The sequence below is a fragment of the Microchirus variegatus genome, assembly GCF_963457635.1.
Source record: "Microchirus variegatus genome assembly, chromosome: 18".
In the NCBI taxonomy this organism is placed as follows: Eukaryota; Metazoa; Chordata; class Actinopteri; order Pleuronectiformes; family Soleidae; genus Microchirus; species Microchirus variegatus.
This window is the reverse complement of record NC_139819.1, coordinates 4,308,988-4,329,887: the sequence shown is the minus strand read 5'-3', so window position 1 is coordinate 4,329,887 and position 20,900 is coordinate 4,308,988. Positions and strand designations below refer to the sequence as shown.

Sequence of the window (20,900 nt, the reverse complement as noted above, 5' to 3'; positions counted from 1 at the left end):
CGTCTTTGAAAGCGTCCCCAAAACTGAGGTGGAACTTTCCAGATTCTCGTACCTTCTCCCCTGGTGTGACCGATATTCTCCAGATGCAGTGCATGTAGGCCGAGTATCCGTTGGGGAAGCCGGGAGAGGAGAAGTTGCCGCTGCTGTCCTGTAGACTGTCCCCACATCCTGTGCACACACACCACAAACACAATCTCAGTGTTCAGTATCGGTATCGGTCCGATATTGGTCAAAATCCCAAACTTGCCGATCAGCAAAATCAAACCATGTATTCTTTTTTTTTCTACTAAAGTGCCTGGACTGCCTTTGTTTTGTTGTGCCATTCATATTTTATGGACCGTCCCTTAAGGTTGGACAATCGTCAGTGTGAATTTTATATCTACTTTTCCAGTTATGCTGCTCCCGTGAATGTATCAATATATTAGTAGATGATATGACCGCTGGGCACAAAAAAAAGTCGTATAGAGCCTTAAATGTAACAGTGTGAATGCCAACCGCAGTAAAACACCAAAGAACAAGCACTAAATTCAGACTATACACTCTTAGAAATAAGGGTTCCAAAAGGGTCCTTCCACAAGGGCTGAGGTTCTACCTGGAACCATTTGCTTCTGAAAAACCTTTCCTGAAGAAAGGGTTTTTCAAGGGTTCTTGGTAACACTAATGGTTCCAGTAAGAACCATTTTGATCCAGAGAACCCTTTAAAACCCCTTTCCTGGATAAAGGGTTTAAAAGGGTTTCTTGGTGGAACCTTTATAAAAAGAAAAAAGGTTCTACCTGGAGCCAAAAAGGGTTCTCCTATGAGGACAAGCCGAAGAACCTTATATGGTTCTACTTCATTTCGAAGAGTGTAGAAATAAAGGTTCCAAAAGGTTTATTCTACAAGGGCTGAGGTTCTACCTGGAACCATTTGCTTCTGAAAAACCTTTCCTGAAGAAAGGGTTTTTCAAGGGTTCTTGGTAACACTAATGGTTCCAGTAAGAACCATTTTGATCCAGAGAACCCTTTAAAACCCCTTTCCTGGATAAAGGGTTTAAAAGGGTTTCTTGGTGGAACCTTTATAAAAAGAAAAAAGGTTCTACCTGGAGCCAAAAAGGGTTCTCCTATGAGGACAAGCCGAAGAACCTTATATGGTTCTACTTCATTTCGAAGAGTGTAGAAATAAAGGTTCCAAAAGGTTTATTCTACAAGGGCTGAGGTTCTACCTGGAACCATTTGCTTCTGAAAAACCTTTCCTGAAGAAAGGGTTTTTCAAGGGTTCTTGGTAACACTAATGGTTCCAGTAAGAACCATTTTGATCCAGAGAACCCTTTAAAAGCCCTTTCCTCAATAAAGGGTTTTAAAAGGGTTTTTATAACCTATATAATGGTTCTACCTGGAGCCAAAAGGGGATCTCCTATGAGGACAAGCTGAAGAACCTTATACGGTTCTACTTACTTAGCACTTTTATTTCTAAGAGTGTAGAGATGTTAGCTGTGAAGTCAATCCACTGAAAACTCGCCCGCAGAGGCAGACGCTTCATGATGGAATTGTTAAAGTGGATGTGAAGTAAAGGGCAACTCGTTTGTGTTCAAAGGCACATCTGCTGATAATATTCACACACACAACCCCTGCAACCCCCACACCCACCGTCCACCCGTCCTCGCTCCTACTCCAGATGATGATCGCACAAACAAAAAAAACAAGAGAGTGAGCGACACTTTCTCGGAGCATCTTCTGAAAATAGAACCTGACCTACTATAAATAAACCCGCCGCTCCTCCCGGAGGATGTGATGCATTATGTACGTGATGCCACTGGCAGTGACAAAAAAAACCTAAGTGTGCGAAGATTGATTCCGACACAAAACGCAGGCTTGTGGAACAACTGCGAGAGTCTGCAGCCAAGTGGGGGGGGGGGGGGGGAAAGATGTGTTTAATTAAGACTAAGAGGAAACGACAAAGGTCCATCTTGGGAACTGAGTCTGCATTCATTATTACCTCGGTGTTATCTTTACTTTGGGCTGCGTTTTGCAGGAGTAAGGAAAACAACTCCCCCCCCCGACTGTTTGCGTTTATTGCTTCCCTCGGGGTTTGTGTGTAAGCAATAAAATGAGGAGCCCTAAGCTACGGCTTGTGTGTGTGTGTGTGCGTGTGTGTGTAATAAGGCCTTTGCAAAGGTCTGCCAATACTAAACCATTAACAAGCATTCAGGCACACACTGGGGGTGACAAACACTCCCAGGAATGCAACATAAATGGGAGATTCGTGGCTCTTTAAGAATAAGAATCTTTTTTTTTTTTTTTCCCTCCCAAGAACACGTGGAGAGACTTAATACCTCATCCCCCGCAATGTGTGCGCCACATCATCCAGGCTTCCAATTGCAGAAGACAGAACACTTCAACAGACACGTACACGCTCCGTTTAAGTTCAAAATGTCCAGTTCTGCTCTAAAACCACACCGTGTTTATTCGTCGAGCTTTAATGCGACGCTGATGGCTCAACTACTCTGGCCTGACCTGCGATTAACTGACGACTGGCTACGTCTGGCTTGAGTTAAGTTGAAGACGTTTCAGCAATCATCCAACACAAAAATTCAGCCTCTGAAGGTTGGATACCCGTTTGGAGAGTCATTAAAGTTCAACTTAACCACATTTTCAGGTGGAAAACAAGATGTATGGGAATCTAGTGATGTTGCCTACTGATCCAGGTCCTTATCTTGACAATGTAGTGTAAGTGTAAGTGTTTTGAATTAAGCACATCGTGTTAAAAATATGCGTCTTTGGCTTGCGTTCAAATTTCCCTCTTTAGTCAAGTAGTGTCCTCTTCTGGCCGACCCCCTCGTTCATCCCTAACATAAAAACTGGCGACCGCTTATTCAAAGTCGAGGACAGAGTGAGAGGACTGAATGGACAAAAATGGTCCTCGACATCGTACTTTCACTCATAAAAGCGCCAGTGCTACTGCGACTGGAGTCATCACTCATGACGTGTCATCGGAAATTGGGAGGGGGGGGGGGGGTTTGATTAAACGTGTTCTGGCGTTTTGGTCTGTTACTGTGTGCGCCAACCACCCGATAACGCACGTCAGATCGCTTCAATAACCAGTTTGACCGAAAGATTTAGTCGAATACAGCGAGGGAAAAAGCCAACGGTCGGGAATCCTCAACAACACTGAACCTTAAAAAGCCTCAGTGCCCCTCTCTAAAATGTCTCAACCAGAGCACAAGAAAATGAGTTGATTATTTACAAACTACAGTAGCACTCTTGGCATATTGTTACTTTCTTAAGATAAGATAGTCAAGGTTAAATAAAACACACAGTGGCAACTTTTCGTTGTGTTTTTGCAGTGTTTCGGAAAACTTCGGCAACCATGTCCTCCACTGTTATGTAATGCTGCAACTGTTTTAAAAGATAAAGGTCGCTGTATGTTTACATTAGAAAAGTGAGTTCTAAAACTTCATACAAAAGGGCAACGTGCAAGTTACTCAATTTCCTTACAAATTTGAGTGCAATATAACGTCTGCCTTCATTAACTAAAAACATTGGATTGGATTATTTAGATTTTATGGCTGCAGAATTGTCAAAAAATGTTCAATGGGTGAGTTCTTCTGCCTCTTTTTCCAATACAACTTTCACTTTCGATATCTGGCCTATAATATACGATAATATTGTATATTATTCAACCGTTCAGTTTTGAAGCTGACGTCACAGACGTGCAACGCGCGGTTGAATCTCGTCTGTGATTGGACGGTCGTTCCGTGGAAGTCCTGAGGGCTACAAACGGTCTAGGAGTTACGGTAATGAGACGTATGCATGCCAACAGGATTTGGCAGGAACTGTCTGTGTATTTTCTTGTTTGTAATTTAGTTCCATCAACCTGACCGAGGACAACAGATGTAAATTAGGCAGCAGATACAATCTGACACATCAACGCGTCGACGTTCACACACTCATCAGATCCACCGAGCAGACGGCTGTTCTCTAAGCAAACGTCTGTTAACGACGTGACTTCTCTTCATTTCAGCAGAATCTTGGGGTGAATTCCAATTCCTTGCTTAACCCTCAATCTCAAAAATGTGCGCTCCCTCTAGTGCAAGTGCTGTCCCGATTCTCAGAAAAATTAAGTTGAAGGGGCAAGTTTAAGGGCTGTATCGCCCTCAATATTGAGATTTTCCGAGACCACCCTTGGGAGCGAGGGCTACCCAGAATGCATTGCGTCTTTTGACAAAACAAAGATGGCGCCGAAAGCAGCGAAACGAGTACGCTACAAATGAAGTATTTTCTTTGTTAATAGAGATATAAAAATGATGAAAACCATTGTATTATCTTAGTTTAGGCCCATATTATGGATTACTGACGTCATTGTTGCGTAACATTTATTTTTATTTTTTACGATCTTTTGTCAATAGTCGGCCGGTGCGGACAAGCGATCGTTTGCTATGGTTTACTTTTCAATAAGTCGTGGTGTGTGGTAACTGTCAGCTGAATATGTCCGCGGTTGTGGTATTTGTATGAGTATCATCTTATAACTAACTGACAACCTAATAACTTGACTGACAAACGGATCGTAATAAATAATCGTGACGTAAATGCCGAAGAAATTCTTCTTCTTCTTTTTTGGACGTTGACAGACTGGACGCAGCTTTCGCGTTATTCTGCCCCCCACAGTCTGAAGACGTATCTGCATTTAAGGGGTGTCCCATTTCTAAGTGACAAAATAACCCTCAACACTTGGTTTTGAGGGCCAGTTAAGATTAAGGGCTGAGCTTGAGGGTTAAGCTTGAGGGTTAAGATAGGAATTGGAATTGGACCAAATTCTCTCTGTCGAAGACAAAGTTCGGAAAAGTTTCCCGGATTACATGACCCTCCTTCGTGTATACTGTATATGTCACGTTGTTTTTTGGACACGAGCGTAAATCGCTCCCCCCCCCCCCACAAAAAATATCTTTTTAGTCATACCCAGCTCGAGAACAGCTGTTCTCTGGGGTCTATCTGGGAAAGAGCGATGACACACACTTCCTGACCCGGGCCAGTGTTTATACTCCTCTCCAGTTTAGGAGCCTCGGACGCCGTAGCCAAGGAAGCAAACCACACACCGACTGTAGATGCTGAGCTATTTCTACACAGAGAGCTGCATCTGGGAAAAAAGGACGGGAGGAGCCACGGACCATTCACTCTGCCTCTGTCTCACTCTGTCTGTCTGTCTGTCTGTCTGTCTGTCTCACTCTTTCTCTGTTTCTTTGTCTTTCTCTCTTTGTCTTTGTCAAATTCAAATGGCCCCATCCCCATCCATCCATCTGTGTGTGTGTGATTGTCGTACCTGTTATTCCTCATGTCACATTATGGGGACCAAAAAAAATCGAGTCCCCATAACGGAAATTACCGATGAATGAACCGACTTTAGTGACTTTTCATTGACAGCGGTCGGTCCAACGAAACTGTCCAACAATCTCCAAACACGAGACAACAAGAGCCGGTGGAGATGGCGGCATCCTTATCCTAGAGTAGCGTATTCGCCGTCTACGCGGACACGCAAGGCCGGTGTTTTGAGATTTTCAGGGATGCGTTTTTAAAAAATACCGTTTCAGGTCCCCTAGTGTGGACGGAACACCTCTTCGACAAAAGCAAATTCATGCGTATTCACCTAAACCGGTGTCCATGTGGACGGTCCCTAAAGGCCACATTATACTTCTCCGACTGCGTAATGCGTTATCCGTCTGCGTCACCACGTAGACCACTCGAGCCTTTATACATCTGCGTCGTGGTGACGGATAGGCGCTGCAATTTCCCGCCTGATCAGTAGGGGTCGCTGCGCAAGGTTGTTGTGCTTTTGGCTACAGTGAGCAATGGTGTCCGAGGGAGAAAGACTGTTGTTGTTGAAACAGTGGCCGTTTGTCACTTTTCTGTGTCCCGGAACGCAGTTTTAAGATCATTTGAGGCGATAAATTGGCCATTTAGAGTCTAAACATGTGTTGTGTGTGTTAAGATATGACGTATTTATAGTTCGGCAGCGACGAAGTCGGCGGGGATCAGCTCCGCCCTCTGTGGACGCTCGGTGCTCACTGTGAGCCGGCACAGAGCAGCTTAGCTCGGCCTGTCCTGAGGACCAATCGCAGCTCTTGCCGTCTCCGTTGTCCCTTGACGGAGTGACGGACACTTAAAAAATATTCCGTGCACCCGGAGACGACGCAGAGGCTCTTAGACAGGTTCTGCGTCGACGCAATGGACTCTGCGTAGCCTATGCAGAGCACTTTACGCAGGAGTATAAATTGGGCTTAAGTCTCCAGGAAAAGAATGTAAGACGATGGAATCACCTCTGAAAATCATGGAAACAAGCGTGTGTGTGTGTAAAAGAGAGGTTTAAAGATGATGTTTTTGTTGATTATTTCTATCCATCTATACTTTAAAATGTCTACATATTCAAGTCGGTGACAAAACAAATGGATTTGTGCACATAAAGAGTTAAAAATCTCTCTTTCCTTGGCTGCGTTGCGCACACATGCAGAAAATAGTCGGGGGACAAAACCCAACAGCAGACGGTAGATCTGTCATTTGGTCTTACTGGAGCATTTGTAGAGTTTGCGTGCCTGTGCGATATCCCCTTTGCTCAGCCTGGTCCTCTGACCGATGGGCGGCCGCACTCCGTTCACATCGTAGCGTGGCAGGATGGTGTCCAGGAAGATGCCTCTGTGAATATAGAGGAGAGAGGCTGTTTTTAATGTAGCATGAAATCCTCGCAGAGCAAGACTGGAGGATTAGCGACATACCGGCGGATCACTGTCGACATTATAATTAACAGTTTAAAAGGACCAAGAACTGTCCTTTGTAGAATGAGTACAACCATAGTCTTCTAAACACAATGTAGAAAACACACACACACACACACACACATCTGCCAGGGGAGCTCATATTCTGCCGGGATCAGCATTTTAACAACGTAAACACACACACACACAGCTTTGCAGAACTCTGATGTACTATATACATCTGTGTATACACACACACACACACACAAGACTCTCTGCTAAATCAACATCTCATAAATGCCGTCGGTATTTCTTCTAGCTAAATAAGGTAATGAAGACATAAAGAGACCGCTCGTAAAAAAAAAAAAAAAAAAAGTCCTGGCGCCCGGTTTAACGGGACCATATGAGGCCTTGTACCTGCTGTCGACCTCCGCGTGAGCTCGCACCTCCGCGCAGACGCACGACTACGATCGTTAAAAAAAGAAGAAGTTCCGTCGTAAAAAATGTTGGGTCATTAGGTCAGAATCGCAAAAACACCGTATCTCTGAATAACAGAGATCTGGATAACAGTCTTATTCTTCAACTGATCAAGATGCGGTTGACAAAATCAAACCATTCATCAAAAGTGAGTATAGACTACATCATATAAACAGATATACAGATATATGAGGGAAAAAAGTTTAAATAAAAATACGCCTTTCGTGATAAAAGTGTCCAAGAAAGTTTTGGTTTCAAACAGCGATACCACTCTTTCGTGTCCGATAGCGATATCTTCTAATCTATGACATTTGGGCCATTTCAAAGACACAGTTCTGCAACTGTGTTAATATTAATATTCTTCTCCCATAAAGGAGAAATAAACAGCCCACGAGATGACTCAGCAGTTTTACAGGGAAGCATGCGATACACAGGATTTTTGAGCATCGGATTTAACATGTGAACTGGGTCTGATACTGAATCAAAACAAACAAGAGTGGAAAAGAGAACTTCTTAAACGACTATGCTCAGGTAAATGGTTCCCAAATTAGATGGTGAAACAAAAAAAAAAACTGGGCTAACGTCAAGACGTAACGTCAGAGATGATAGTTTTCCTTCCTCCATATAGCAGAGATATTGCGAGTTCTCTGCTTTGACTTAACACTGACCTCTTTGACCTCTTTGACCTCTTTGAGATCCACTTTCCTGCTAAACTGCAACAGATGGACAGTTGCAGTCACTTATCGCTCTGTTCCTATGATGTTGGGGGGGTCAAACGGTCCATTTCTGAGGTTAACACTGCCGTCATTCTTCCCATAAACACACACACACACACACACACACAGGTCTGCGCCGCTATGCTTCTCAGGACACCGCATTGATTTCCATTCATTTTGGACAGACTAAACAAAGCCTAATCTCCGACCTTAACCACAACCACAATTTAAGTCTTAGCCCTAAACTTAACCAGCTCCTCAGGAAAGGAGGTTCTGTCTCACAAGGGCCAGGTTTTGGTCTCCGTGAAGACGACCGGAGCAAACAAGATCAATGTTTATACCAGAAAAGGTCCTAAAGAGGTAGAAAATACAAGTACAAACACTCACGTCTGCTTTACAGATGGACCCAAAACTAAGTCAATTGCATAATCTGTGTAGGAATGTGAACTAAAGCAACATGTAGTTTTTGCATTTCAAAGCGAACGCTTTAATTACCGATCAGGTGAATCCTCCACAGACTTTTTAAATTAAAAACAAAAGGCACAACCGAACAGTTAGTCCAGAGAAACTCTCTCTCTTTTTTTTGTTTTTATTTTTCCTCACACAGCTGCCTCACTTGACACTTTCGGCTAGTTTATCGTCTCCGTCTTTTTTCCTCTAAGCGCCGGCGGGGGCAACGGCCCCCGGCCCGGCTCCGCGGTCGTTCCCATGGTGACGCGGCCGTCAACGGCAGGCATGTGCAAACAGAGCAGCCTGAGCTTACAGTGTAGACTCTGCCGGTCTGTCTGTCTGTCTGTCTGTCCGAGCGTCCCGGAGCCCGTATGCTGTGGCTGTCCAGTGAGAAAACGCCACTTGGTGTCACAACAGACAAAAGGGCCTCACTGGCAGGTCTCTATTTGAGTTGGCACTGCTCCATGCACCCGTCCTGGAGAAAAATATCTCCAACAGTGAAGGGGTGCAGGCCCGAGCGGTGGGACGGATAACACACCACGGGACAAAAAAAGCGCCGGGGGGATCAGCACTGCTCTTTCCACCCCCCCAGGAGACACGGCAAAACATCAAGACAAGGCCATGAAATCTTCCGAACAACACCCCGCTCCAAAGGCCGCGGCTTCCCACGGTGATTTACTGTAAAACATCCAGCAAACGCACGGCCTCAGAGTGGGATAACAAAGGCGGACACTGGCACAGGTGAAGCGGCCAATCAGAAGAAAGACAAGTGTTTGGGGATGACTTGTGAAAAGGCTAACACTGGAGCCTCTTGTCTGCTCGTACAGCTCCGCGAAACATTCCCCAGCGGAGGCAGCCATTTACTCGCTCGTGTCCAAAACGGTCTTATTGATCGACGCGGTTCCACGAAGCGGAACTTGGAGTGAAAACAGAGACCGGAGTGAATAAAAAGTGACATAAACAAGCTTCGGGGTTGTGCAACGCGCTGTAATGAATACGACACATTCAGGAGAAACTTCGGCATAAGTTCAAATCTTTAAAAACGGTGTCTTTAAAGGGCCCCTAAATGTGTAATATTTAAAGGCTCATTAAGAGAAATTGAATTTATCCCTCATTAATGTGTTTGCATAAGTGAATAGACCCTCTAAAATAAAATGGGATTGGTTTTTATAGCCCTGAGAAGATGCATTTTTGATGCGAGTGTAGTTAAGTGAGATAGTAATTACGGCAAATAACATTCACTATAAACTAAATTAGAAATAGCTCCGTAGCACCTTTATAGAAATCTATTGAATTGCTGAATGGGACCAAACAAAGATCACAAATACAGCCAATACAGCTCAAGACTAAGAGGAGAGATAATAAACACAAGTGACGGGCACATAATGGAATTAGTCAGAAGGCGCAAAAAAAGACTAAAATGGGCTATGAAGGGTTGCCAAATTGGGGGAAATGTCTCCCTTGAGCCTCTAAGTGTATATTTTAGTTCCTCGGGCTTAAGAAAAACACGACTTCTTTAAGCCGCCGGGATGAAGAGGGAGTCCATTGTAGTAGTAAAGTGCGTCTGGCTATGTGAGATGTAGGTGTTTTTGTTAAGAATTAAGAATATTTGGGGATGTCAAAAACTAGAATAGGCCTTTAATATGTACTCTGGGTAAGGGTCATGCTTTACGGAGGCCGTCACTCTTGTACCACCATGTTTCTACAGCAGCTTGTATACACTCTTAGAAATAAGGGTTCCAAAAGGGTTCTTCCACAAGGGCTGAGGTTCTACCTGGAACCATTTGCTAGTGTTCTTGGTAACACTAATGGTTCCAGTAAGAACCATTTTGATCCAGAGAACCCTTTAAAGCCCCTTTCCTGAATAAAGGGTTTTAAAAGGGTTCTTGGTGGAACCCTCCAAAAGGGTTCGAGCCAAAAAGGGTTCTCTTGTGAGGACAAGCCGAAGAACCTCAAATGGTTCTACTTAGCACTTTTATTTCTAAGAGTGTAGAGAAGCCTACGACGATAGACATGATGCGTAAACCAACTAAGTTACCATTAGAGGTCACTAATTCTTACACAGTGGACTTTTAAGGCCCTGTGATGGACGGTGACCCCACGGTGTGAGAACACCTGGAGTGAATGTACTGCAGTGGTACAAGATGAGATAATAAAGCAATCGTCTGAAACAGTGTTTATCAAAGTTTTTAAATGGGTGCCCAATGAATCATGAAAACGATCAGAGTTTGATTTTACTGGAATTTCACACCTAGTTTTTTTGTCTGAGGTTGCCCCTTAACTTGATTTGGCAGAGATTTTTACGCCGGACACCCTTCCTGACACAACCCAACCATATACCCAGGATTGGGGACTGGGCACTGGGCACTAGGTGTAGACTGCATGTAGCCCCCATGGCTAGAGTGTCCACTTAACAATGAGCAATGAGGATTGCTCGGGGATACGCTAGCCCTCGACCTGGTGGGGACTCAAGGCGGCAAACCCTCCGGCAGCCACAAGCCAAGTTCCCTCTCCACTTGGCCACGGGCTGCCCGTCTATAACACTTATTTTATTATGCTGAATAAGTGGACCAGACCTTTGCGAAACATATACATATAGATGTACATTCGCGAGATTCTACTCTCTGTGACTTACGACTAAAATATAGGTTAAGCGTATAAAATAAAGTCCCCCCCGCTCGCTTCGCTGGGTTCAGACCCGGTCTCAAATTCTACCAATAAACGTACACCGTTCCTGCTCCACTCGTGTGTGTGTGCAGCGTTTCCCCTGACCTAAAGCTTGGATGCAGTCACAGAGGCATTTCTGAGCGCTGGCCTCCACCCAGCCACAGCCTCCTCTCAGACAAAGATTCCCTCTCTGCTTCCCAGAATCTGTTTTGCTGCATGGAAGAGGCCCATACACTGAGAGAGAGAGAGACAGAGCACACAGTAGAGCTGGTGCTCTGGATTTAAAAAAAAAGAAGAAGAAGAAAATCTATATACAGCTGGCATAGATGGCTAAGAACAAAAGAACATGGAAGCAGCTGGTTCTCATATCAGGACTGAGGCTGTAATGACGAGAGTCTGGACTCGCTTGTTTTATTTTGCTCTTACTTACGTGCGCCTCGAGATCACATTACAGCCACTCGGACTTTACTGTACGGGTACAACTCCCAACAACGCGTAGCTGGGAGTGACTGTTCCCGCAGCTGTCCGGGAGATTACAACCTCTGTTGTTTATCTACGTAAAGCAGACGCAAGAACAAAAATTCATACACACGCCTGAGGTCATATCCCGTCCACGTCAGTAGGTGGTAACAATAACATTTACACGAGTCCAAGTGTTTAGATGTCACGGCTTACGGCGTAACTTACGGGAGAGGCCGTCGAGAGGCCACTTTGCGTCGAGGGATGCAGTGACTCAGAAGCTGAATCCGAATCCACTTCCCCCAAGAGATCTATTCTGGTTCTGCAGTTCCCCAGCTGCTAAATAACTCTCTAATTAACAACTTCCTAAGACGTCTGGAGTATGAGCCCAGACAGATTGGTGTTTAATTGTCCGTGGCCTTTTTCTAGTAAGTCTTTTTTTTCTTCTTCTTCTTCTTCTCCTCTGGTGCCACAAAAAACTCCCGTGCGCCGCTGAATGACAGCAAAACATCTGGCAGAGCTTCCTGTAGCGTCCAAACGGCGAAGGGAAAGAATGAGGTCAGCCGGTGACAAAAACGTGAGAGTCATTTTCAGCGTGACACATCTGCAGTTGTGCTTTTTTCGACAAACAGGTGTCCGTCCGTGGGACGCACATATTCCCAGCATTATGCACGCTCAATTATACACTTCGTTTGGTTTCCAAAGGGCCTCCAGAGAGTTTAGACATTTCACAGGATTGTGCAAACGTCATAAGGACTGAGTCAAATGCTGTGTTTTCCATCGTGGTACAGTTGGAATGGTAAAGCCCTGAGTCAGAAAACAGTATCTTTACTTGGCAGGTGGAGCGTGGGCTGTGCCCGACCTGACCATACCGTACCATTTTACTCTGGTACTCTAAGGGAAGGGTGACAAACAATGGAACAGTTGGGGCTGGTTATTTTGGTACTATTCCTAATGGAAACGCAAAAAAATACATACTGTACTGCGTACTGTACCAAACTGAACCGTACCACTTTTGCATTTACACGTTTCCATGTCAGTCTCACATACTCAATCTCATATTTCATGCTAGTAGCTGCGATATCTAATGAGGAACATGCTATCATTTTTAGTTTTTAAACGTTTAGATACCAGAAGAACGCCTTGTATTATCTCAAGTGAACATCCACGGTTACCGTCTTCTTCCTTGTCTCTTTTAGCCCGAACAAGGGCGCGCCACCGACTGGAAGAGCGAATTCCCAAGTTAGCTAGCATGTTCCTACCGTCCACTAGCTTAAAAATATCAAACTCTTTAAGCTAACACAGAGCATAAGTTCTGTCTCCCGGTCGGTACAAAACTTCACCATGTGTTTGTCATGGTTGACATATTCTCCTGTGTACAGGCTTCTTCTATCGTTTCCTGATATTAGCCAGGGGTGGAAATTAGCGCATGCACAGCTTGAGTCAATTGGCGGATATGGTCTAAGCTGTGCTAAAGGCCGGGTTACATATACTTATACATATAAATATACATATATATATATACATACATATATATACATACATATATATATACACATACATATACATATATATACGTATACATATATATATATACACATATACATATATATATATACACATATATATATATACATATACATATATACACATATATATATACATATATACATATATATATACACATATACATATATATATACACATATACATATATATATATACACATACATATATATATACACATATACATATACACATATATATATATATATATATACATATACATATATATATACACATATATATATACACATATACATATATATATATATATATATACATATACATATATATACATATATATACACATATATATATACACATATACATATATATATACACACATATATATATACACATATACATATATATATACACACATATATATATATATATGTATATAGATATACACATATACATATATATATACACACATATATATATATACACATATACATATATATATATACACATATACATACATATATATACACATATACATATATATATATATATATACACATATATATATATATACACATATACATATATATATATATATATATACACATATATATATATATATATACATATACATAAACATATACATATACACACATATATATACATATATACATATATATATACAGGGTGCTGGATTTCTGACCATATGCAGGTGATTAGTTAGGGGCCGACCTGAATTGTGCCTGAAGTAGAGAAGACATTTTCTTTAAAACACCTGGCTGCTGTGAAGGTGATAAAAAGCTTTGGAGCGCACACACCGCAGGAATTAATCAAGCGAGTCCCTGCAGTAATCAAAGCCTCTTCAAAGAGCCTTTAGCAGCATAATGAGCTGGTTCACGGTCTGAAAGTACAACTTTTACAAGAAGCTTCACAAAGCCTCGGAAGTAATGCAGAGAAATGTTGTCGCGATGGAGCGCGGCTGCTGCTGCTGCTGCTGCTGCTGCTGCTGCTGCTGCTGCTGCTGCTGCTGCTGCTGCTGCTGCTGCTGCTGCTGCTGCTGCTGCTGCTGCTGCTGCTGCTGCTGCTGCTGCTGCTGCTGCTGCAAAAAAGAAATACCCAGCAGGACTCGAGGAGAGGAGCCTTAATTTGAACAGGCTGTGGGAAGGAGCTGGCATTCTCCAGACAAACACTTTCACTATGGCTACAAAGGCTTGGCATTCATTCGAAAGAAGAAGAAAGAAAAAAAATAAATATTGAATAATCTCGTTTTTTAAGCTAAGAGCAAAAACCACAACAAGATTAAAAAATGTACAATGCTGAAAGAATAGCGTTTTACATGCCAGAGCAGATAAAAGCTACAGTATGAAGCAATAACTTTGAGCTTGACACGAAGAAGAAGATAGATTTACACTGATACACTCCAGATCCTTTAGGACGGAGCTTAATGGAACGAAACGTGTCAGACTTTAGTTGCCACATGCACTAAATGGATTATTATTGACCCCCTGACGTTCCGATCAGGGTCCAATTATTCGCTGAAACAGTGGATATATGAAAAATAGCAAAGTCTGCAGTTTGTTCGTCTGTTTTAGCTTCTATACCAATTAAAAAAACATCTAATTTAAGTTTGAAAATCCTTGCAATAGCATAGAGAGCAGTCAATGTTTTGATATTGACAGGCGTTAAAGCTTCATTACATTTTATATCTATTATCATAGAGTTAATATTGAACTGAAATTTGGTCGCGAAGACCATAAACATCTATTGTCCCCGATTGGTTCGGGCCTCGTTATCATCCAGTAACCGTATAGGCTATTTAATCTTACAATTAACATCGTACATACCATACGTTATTGCTCGTTTCCACCTCCCTGAAGCCTTCGGGCCCCTCTGACGGTTAGATAAATGAGCTTTTGTGGGACCTAATAAACACCCACTTCATCCCAAGACACCAGTTTTTCTTTCTTTAAAACGCAACTATAAAGAAAACCCGTCTGAGCCAAAGACAGACATCGAAGTAACACTGAGGTCTTGTCCTCGGGCTACATGTTTGTTTTCAAGTGATTTATTATTCAGGAGAATTAACTTTTCATTCCCCCCCCCCCCCTCCCCCCTCCCTCCTTAAAGGTCTGGCAATCAGGGATAGCTTTACTCAGCAGCATATCATGGACACCTGGTGCGCTGCAGGATCTATACGGTCGTAAAACACTATCAACTGCAAAGATGGAAAACAAGAGGATGGGTGAAAAGGTTACGGCGGAGCGAGAGAGCAGCTCGGCCCCCCCGACCTTGATCTACGGCCAGTTTTCGTGTGTCTGGGTGTGGAACGCGGTTTTGGCTCCTACCTGGAGAATGTATTCCTGGCATAGTGCATGATACTGTCAAAGTCGTAGACTTCTCCCAGAGAGTCCACCTCCCCCGGTTCCATCTTCAAGAAGTTATACTCCTGTCCTGTGAAAGGGGGAAAAAAGCCGAGATATGAAGCCGAGTCACACTGTGAACCGTTATGCGCGTACGTCAGCGCCTTAAAAACACGACCAAACCTCCATCAGTGCACACTCCCATACCTCACAAGGTTAATACGAGCTTACTTTTAATCCTGAATCTGGGTCCAAATCACCAACAAAGTCTAAGAATGTCTTCATTGGGCCTTTAGCAACACGGCTTATTGCGATTTTCAAAATTAATTGAAGCCAAAATGTGTGTCAGGCGGGCCGGGCAATAACTCAATATCAACAATTATATAAAAAGATAACGAAACCAGTTAATTGTATTTTTAAGCTTCGTTATGAAAAGAAAAAACTTTGTTATATCGGCACTGAAGAAAATTGTGGCTCCTTTCTATATTGATATAGTGTTTATGCATAATTTATTTATTTATTCATGTTTAATTGTTACTGTTACCCATATTGTATGTCTTTTAAGTTGTTTTAGTTGTATTTTGTGAGCTGTTAGGTCTTTTATTTATTATTCTGTACAGCACTTTGGACCACCCCGGTTGTTTTAAAGTGCTTTACGAATAAAGTTTGATTGGATTTGATCGGTTTCGAAGAGCGTCAAAACCACAATCGTCTACGTGATGGTAATGCGACGACTCAAATTCAGTACTAGTCTAACATTTTACCGACGCGGAATCCGTTTCTGTCCGTTTTGGATCAAGCGCAATAAGATAACCTCTTCTTTTTGTGTTTGTTGATGTCTGCACTCGTCACTGCCCTCTAGAGGAAGTATTGTATGGAGGTATGTAGGGTTGTGATGGTGTGAATGTTTAGGACAAACTTTTAAACTTCACTTCACAAACTGATAAAAAAAAAATGAACCACCTGTGTTAGTTCATGGCATGATCTGCCGAAATTCAATTTTCACTTGTCACGATTCTTGAATCTGTTGGTAGAAGATCACGAGTGTTTACCCCACTGGTGTCTTTTTGTGTTATTACAATCATCGCCTGCTCTCTCTCTCTCTGTGTGTGTGTGTGTGTGTACAGACGTGACATTTCCTTCCACTTTTGTCTCTCTGCAACATTATTGCTTGTTTTTACTGCGTGTTCTCGTACCTGGCTGAATGTTGTCCCTGATGATGCTGACGTGTTCGTCTCGGTCGGGCCGCGTGTGCTCGTGCCAGAAGCCGATCACGTGACCCAACTCGTGCACCACGATGCCAAACTTGTCGCAGTTCTTCCCGATGGATATGGCCTGCGGGCCCCCTCCACGGCGACCCACATAGGAGCAGCACCTGTGAGGACACGCAGACAGAGAGAGGCAGTGTTACTGAGGCCAGCACGTGGGGACTACACTTCATGTTTTCATACATTTAAAAAAAAAAAAAAAAAAAGACTCTAGTGGAAACTGCAGAGGGAGACACAGAAAGCCATGTTTTCAAGTGAGGAAGAATATGTCTCCTATACTTATGGTTCTCAAACTGTGGTATGGGTGCCTCCAATGGTACGCAAGCTTCCTCTGGTGGTACTTGGATGGAAATTAGAAATACTGTATGTAACAGGGTATGTCGTCGGAGTGGAGCTGAGGGAATTTTGACCGGCAAACACAACAAAACAATGAATGAATTAAAGCCGCGAGCAGCACCGCGCAGGCCCTCGCAGCCACTATGCTGCCAGCAGGTGGCGCTATGCCCTTGACTTGGTTTTCATGTGCTGATGTTTTTTTTGGCCGAGTCTCTTGTGTCACGTATGAATTGATGTGGGCTTTTTTTTTTAAATGTTGGTACAATTATCGCAATCTGACGAGTTTGTTTGTTTACGAAAAGTGCAAATCGTGCCAAGTTGGACGCCAAATTCAAAATGGCCGACTTCCTGTTGTGTTGAGGCCATGGTCCCAATAGACTTTTTTGTTCTCCTTGGGCTGCTACATGTTTCCACCAAGTTTCGTGAAATTTGGTGCAACTTAGTTTCACCTTTAGGGGCGCTACTGAGCCATTTTGCACTTTTACGTCGTTTGTGGTACGTTGTTTTTTTTCCGCCATTTTCAATTTGTGTGCTAATTGTCGTCCATTTTCACCAACATTTACAACCTGTGAGCAAAAGGAGGAGAGATCAAATAATCTGATTGGGAATAAATCTGCCTCCTGTGAAAAGTCTGTAGCCGACTTTGTTCGGTCTATTAACACCACTGTGTTCTAACGCTGCAGATAATGCTGTTACTTCAAGAGCTCGGTATTTTCTCAGGTGCTACTTGGTGTTTAAACGTTTGAGGGGAAAAACCGCTCCATACATTGAAACGTACTCTTTGTGTGTGTCTTTATACAGTCTATAAAGAAGAAGCCTGTGATGGGAATGACATCATTTCAACAACCTCAGCTCTGTTTTTTGAGCTGACCCGTCATCCACACTTACAGCAGTAACATTCATTCATCCATCTGCCAATGCAAATGCCGCGGAGCGACGGCGGTGGGAGCCGGCGGGGGCCCGACGGCAGCGCTTCCACGGCAGAGCGTGACATTAAAAGGCTCAGTGTGGGAGTCTGCAGGACGGGCGCACACACCACACATCGCGGGCCCTGTGGCCCAGACGGCCGCTCTCTAATTACCGCCGGCCCAGTCAGAGCTCTCCCGAGACACGCCTTGAACCTTGCACAGGACAGACGAGGGGGGGGGGGGGGGGGTGGCTTGAATATGCAGCGGAGTTGAGCGTTCCCACTTCTAACCACTGCCGCCCGCGTGGATAATGTCGTCCCTGTTGCTCCAGAGGGCAGCTACCGGGGCTAAAAATGGCTGCCGGCCTTTTTAGCGGCAACAACTCCGCGTTTCATGAGCTGCATCCGCTTTCTGTGAAAGCCGTTTTCCCTAAATGATACGTATCAGTGGGAGAAGTGCATCGTGAGTAATGACTCAATGCCTCCAGTTTGCGGTCTAAATCTGGGCGACGTTAAAACATGGGAACTCATGGGGGCATTTTAGGTTTGCGAGACCCCCGGGAGCCTCTCTAATACCTCCGCTAACATCCCTGCCCCCGTTTTCTCAACATCCCAAATTAATAGGTTGTGCTGGTTTTGTGTTCCCACTGTGGCAGCGAAGGGTTTTAATTTAAAAAAAAAAAAAAAAAAATATTTCATCCATTATTAAATAAGAGTCCTGCACACGTTCAAACAGGTTGTCGGTCGTTGCTTAGCAACTACGAGAGCCACAAACAGCACAGCAGAAGTGCTGAGTGGACACTGAGAATAACTCCAGTGCAGTAAACAGGGGGGGGGGGGGAGATTTGTGTGGATGTCTGTCCCACGAGTGCAGTTCAGCTGGACGCCATCTATGCCACAGACGAGTCAGTGATGACGAGACACAGGAAAAACTGAATGACCAGACACTAAATTTACACACACACAAAAAACTGTCCTGACTCTAAATCGGATCTTGATGACTGGGAATTTAATCAGCTTTCACTCCAGGGTGATATTACTGCAGTGCATGGGGGTTTGGGTTAGCATGCTAATTTCTACGCAAATGCACACACACGCTCATTTTACGGACATTAGCATAGCTGTTAGCCAGCGATGTTTTGTAGCTTACCATTATTTTGTACAACTTACAGTGTAACAGTACTCTAATTTTTTTGTTTAATCTTGCAAAATTTTATTTTATTAGCAACTTAAAATTGTTCACTGGCAGTTGAGTTTGAACTGATAGCAGCTAGCAAACAAAAATTACACCTCCATGACGCCACCTAATTGGAATACTGCCTTTTTCCCAGTTTATACGAAATACAATGCAAACACTCAATCGATTTACTAAATGAAGTTTATCCACCTCCACTACCCTAGGTGGCGATATGTATTCGTATCCTGGTTGGCTAGTTGTTAGCATGTTGAGCGCCATCCCTGTATGGGAACTGTGGAACAGGTACAGGACACTTAGGACAGGTTGGGTCCAATTTAACATATTCTTACGGGACCGTATCTATGTTCCCCGGGTCCTATGTTCCCCGCTTTGTATGTGACCGGGGAACATAGGACCCTTTCTCTAACCCTAACCCTAACCTCAAACCTACCCTTTTTCAAAAAAAAAGGGTCCCATGTTCCCCTGTCACATACAAAGTGGGGAACATAGGACCTTTTTTGGGAAAACGGGGAACATAGGACCCGGGGAACATAGGTACGACCCCATTCTTACTATAGTGATTTCACGCCCAACCACATTATCTAGGTGTGTTAGTGCAAATTTAGTCGAATTTCAGTCGTACTAGCATGCCTGCGTTTATTTTAAAAGTCCTGTTTGAGCCGGACCAAGACAATAGTTTGATTAATCGATTATTAACTATTTTGATCATCAGTTTCTTTGACTTTTCATCTTCTTAAAATGTGAATATTTTCTACATTTTATGCTCCACGTAACAAAGAAATCATTAAAACAGCGACATTTTATGGACCAAACAAGTACTCGATTAATCGAGGAAATAATCAACAGATTAATCGATTAATCGTGCCAATAATCTGCACGACAATATAGTCTAAAAAATTTAAAAACGTACTGACAGACTGAGAATCGCTTCAGTGCGGTAAACCGAGGAGTTGTGTGTACGTCTGTCTCTTGGGTGCAGTACTGCTGTGCACCATGTATGACACAAACCAGTGAGTGATGGTGATGATGATGATGATGATGATGAGGCACAGGAAACATTGAAACACTGAGCGTCTGACTCGTACACGACCGGTCTGCGGCTGAAACAACAGCTCACACAGACACAAGAACAAAAGGGGGGAAAGGCTGCCGAGAAAAGGCAGGGAAGGGAACTCACTAAGGAGCTAAATAATTAGCCGTCGATAACGAAGGCTCGGCAGAGGGTGACCGTAGTTCGGTTCCTTCCGCGTGGGAGCTAAAAACCCCACTGACTCACCCACATGGTCTGTAGGTGAAGACAATATAGCTCTCCTCCTGCGTCCTCTCGATAAAGGTCACACAGGTGTGCTTCTCCCAGTGCCGCATGGCTTGGCGGAATATAGCCCGCTGGCTGCCTGAATAGAACGAACAGAGACAGAGCGATCAGTGGAGCCAAAACACACACACACACACACACACAGACACACACACACACACACAGACACACACACAGACTTTCATTCATCTGGACAGCCTAAACAAAGCGTTCCATCCATAAACAGTTGAACCCTAACCCTTAACCTCACCGCGATTTTAAATCTCACTCCTAAACTTAACCGGCTCCTCAGAAATGAGGTTCTGCCTCATTAGGACCAGGTTTTAGTCTCCATGAGGACTACTGGTCCTGACGAGGTCAGTGTTTATGACATGAAAATGGTCCTGAAGAGGTAACAAACACAAGTACACACACAAAACTTGTTTAGATATAGTGCAATCCCTAGTTCATAACCCTTACCTTAACCATCGCAACCAAGTGCCTGACCCTAACCCCACC

The 20,900-nt window shown here is 43.6% G+C and overlaps 1 protein-coding gene across 1 annotated transcript in view; it reads right to left on the bottom strand.

Moving 5' to 3' along the window:
• The window catches only part of bmp1a (bone morphogenetic protein 1a), a gene marked incomplete at its 5' end in the record, with an annotated part of 60,244 nt that overhangs the window by 13,131 nt on the left and 26,213 nt on the right, over positions 1-20,900 (bottom strand). The window contains 5 exons of the mRNA XM_083904896.1: positions 53-168; positions 6,539-6,663; positions 15,364-15,469; positions 16,575-16,753; positions 20,364-20,481. Of these exons, the coding sequence (XP_083761022.1) occupies positions 53-168; positions 6,539-6,663; positions 15,364-15,469; positions 16,575-16,753; positions 20,364-20,481 (644 nt within the window). The remainder of the gene's footprint in view (positions 1-52; positions 169-6,538; positions 6,664-15,363; positions 15,470-16,574; positions 16,754-20,363; positions 20,482-20,900) is intronic.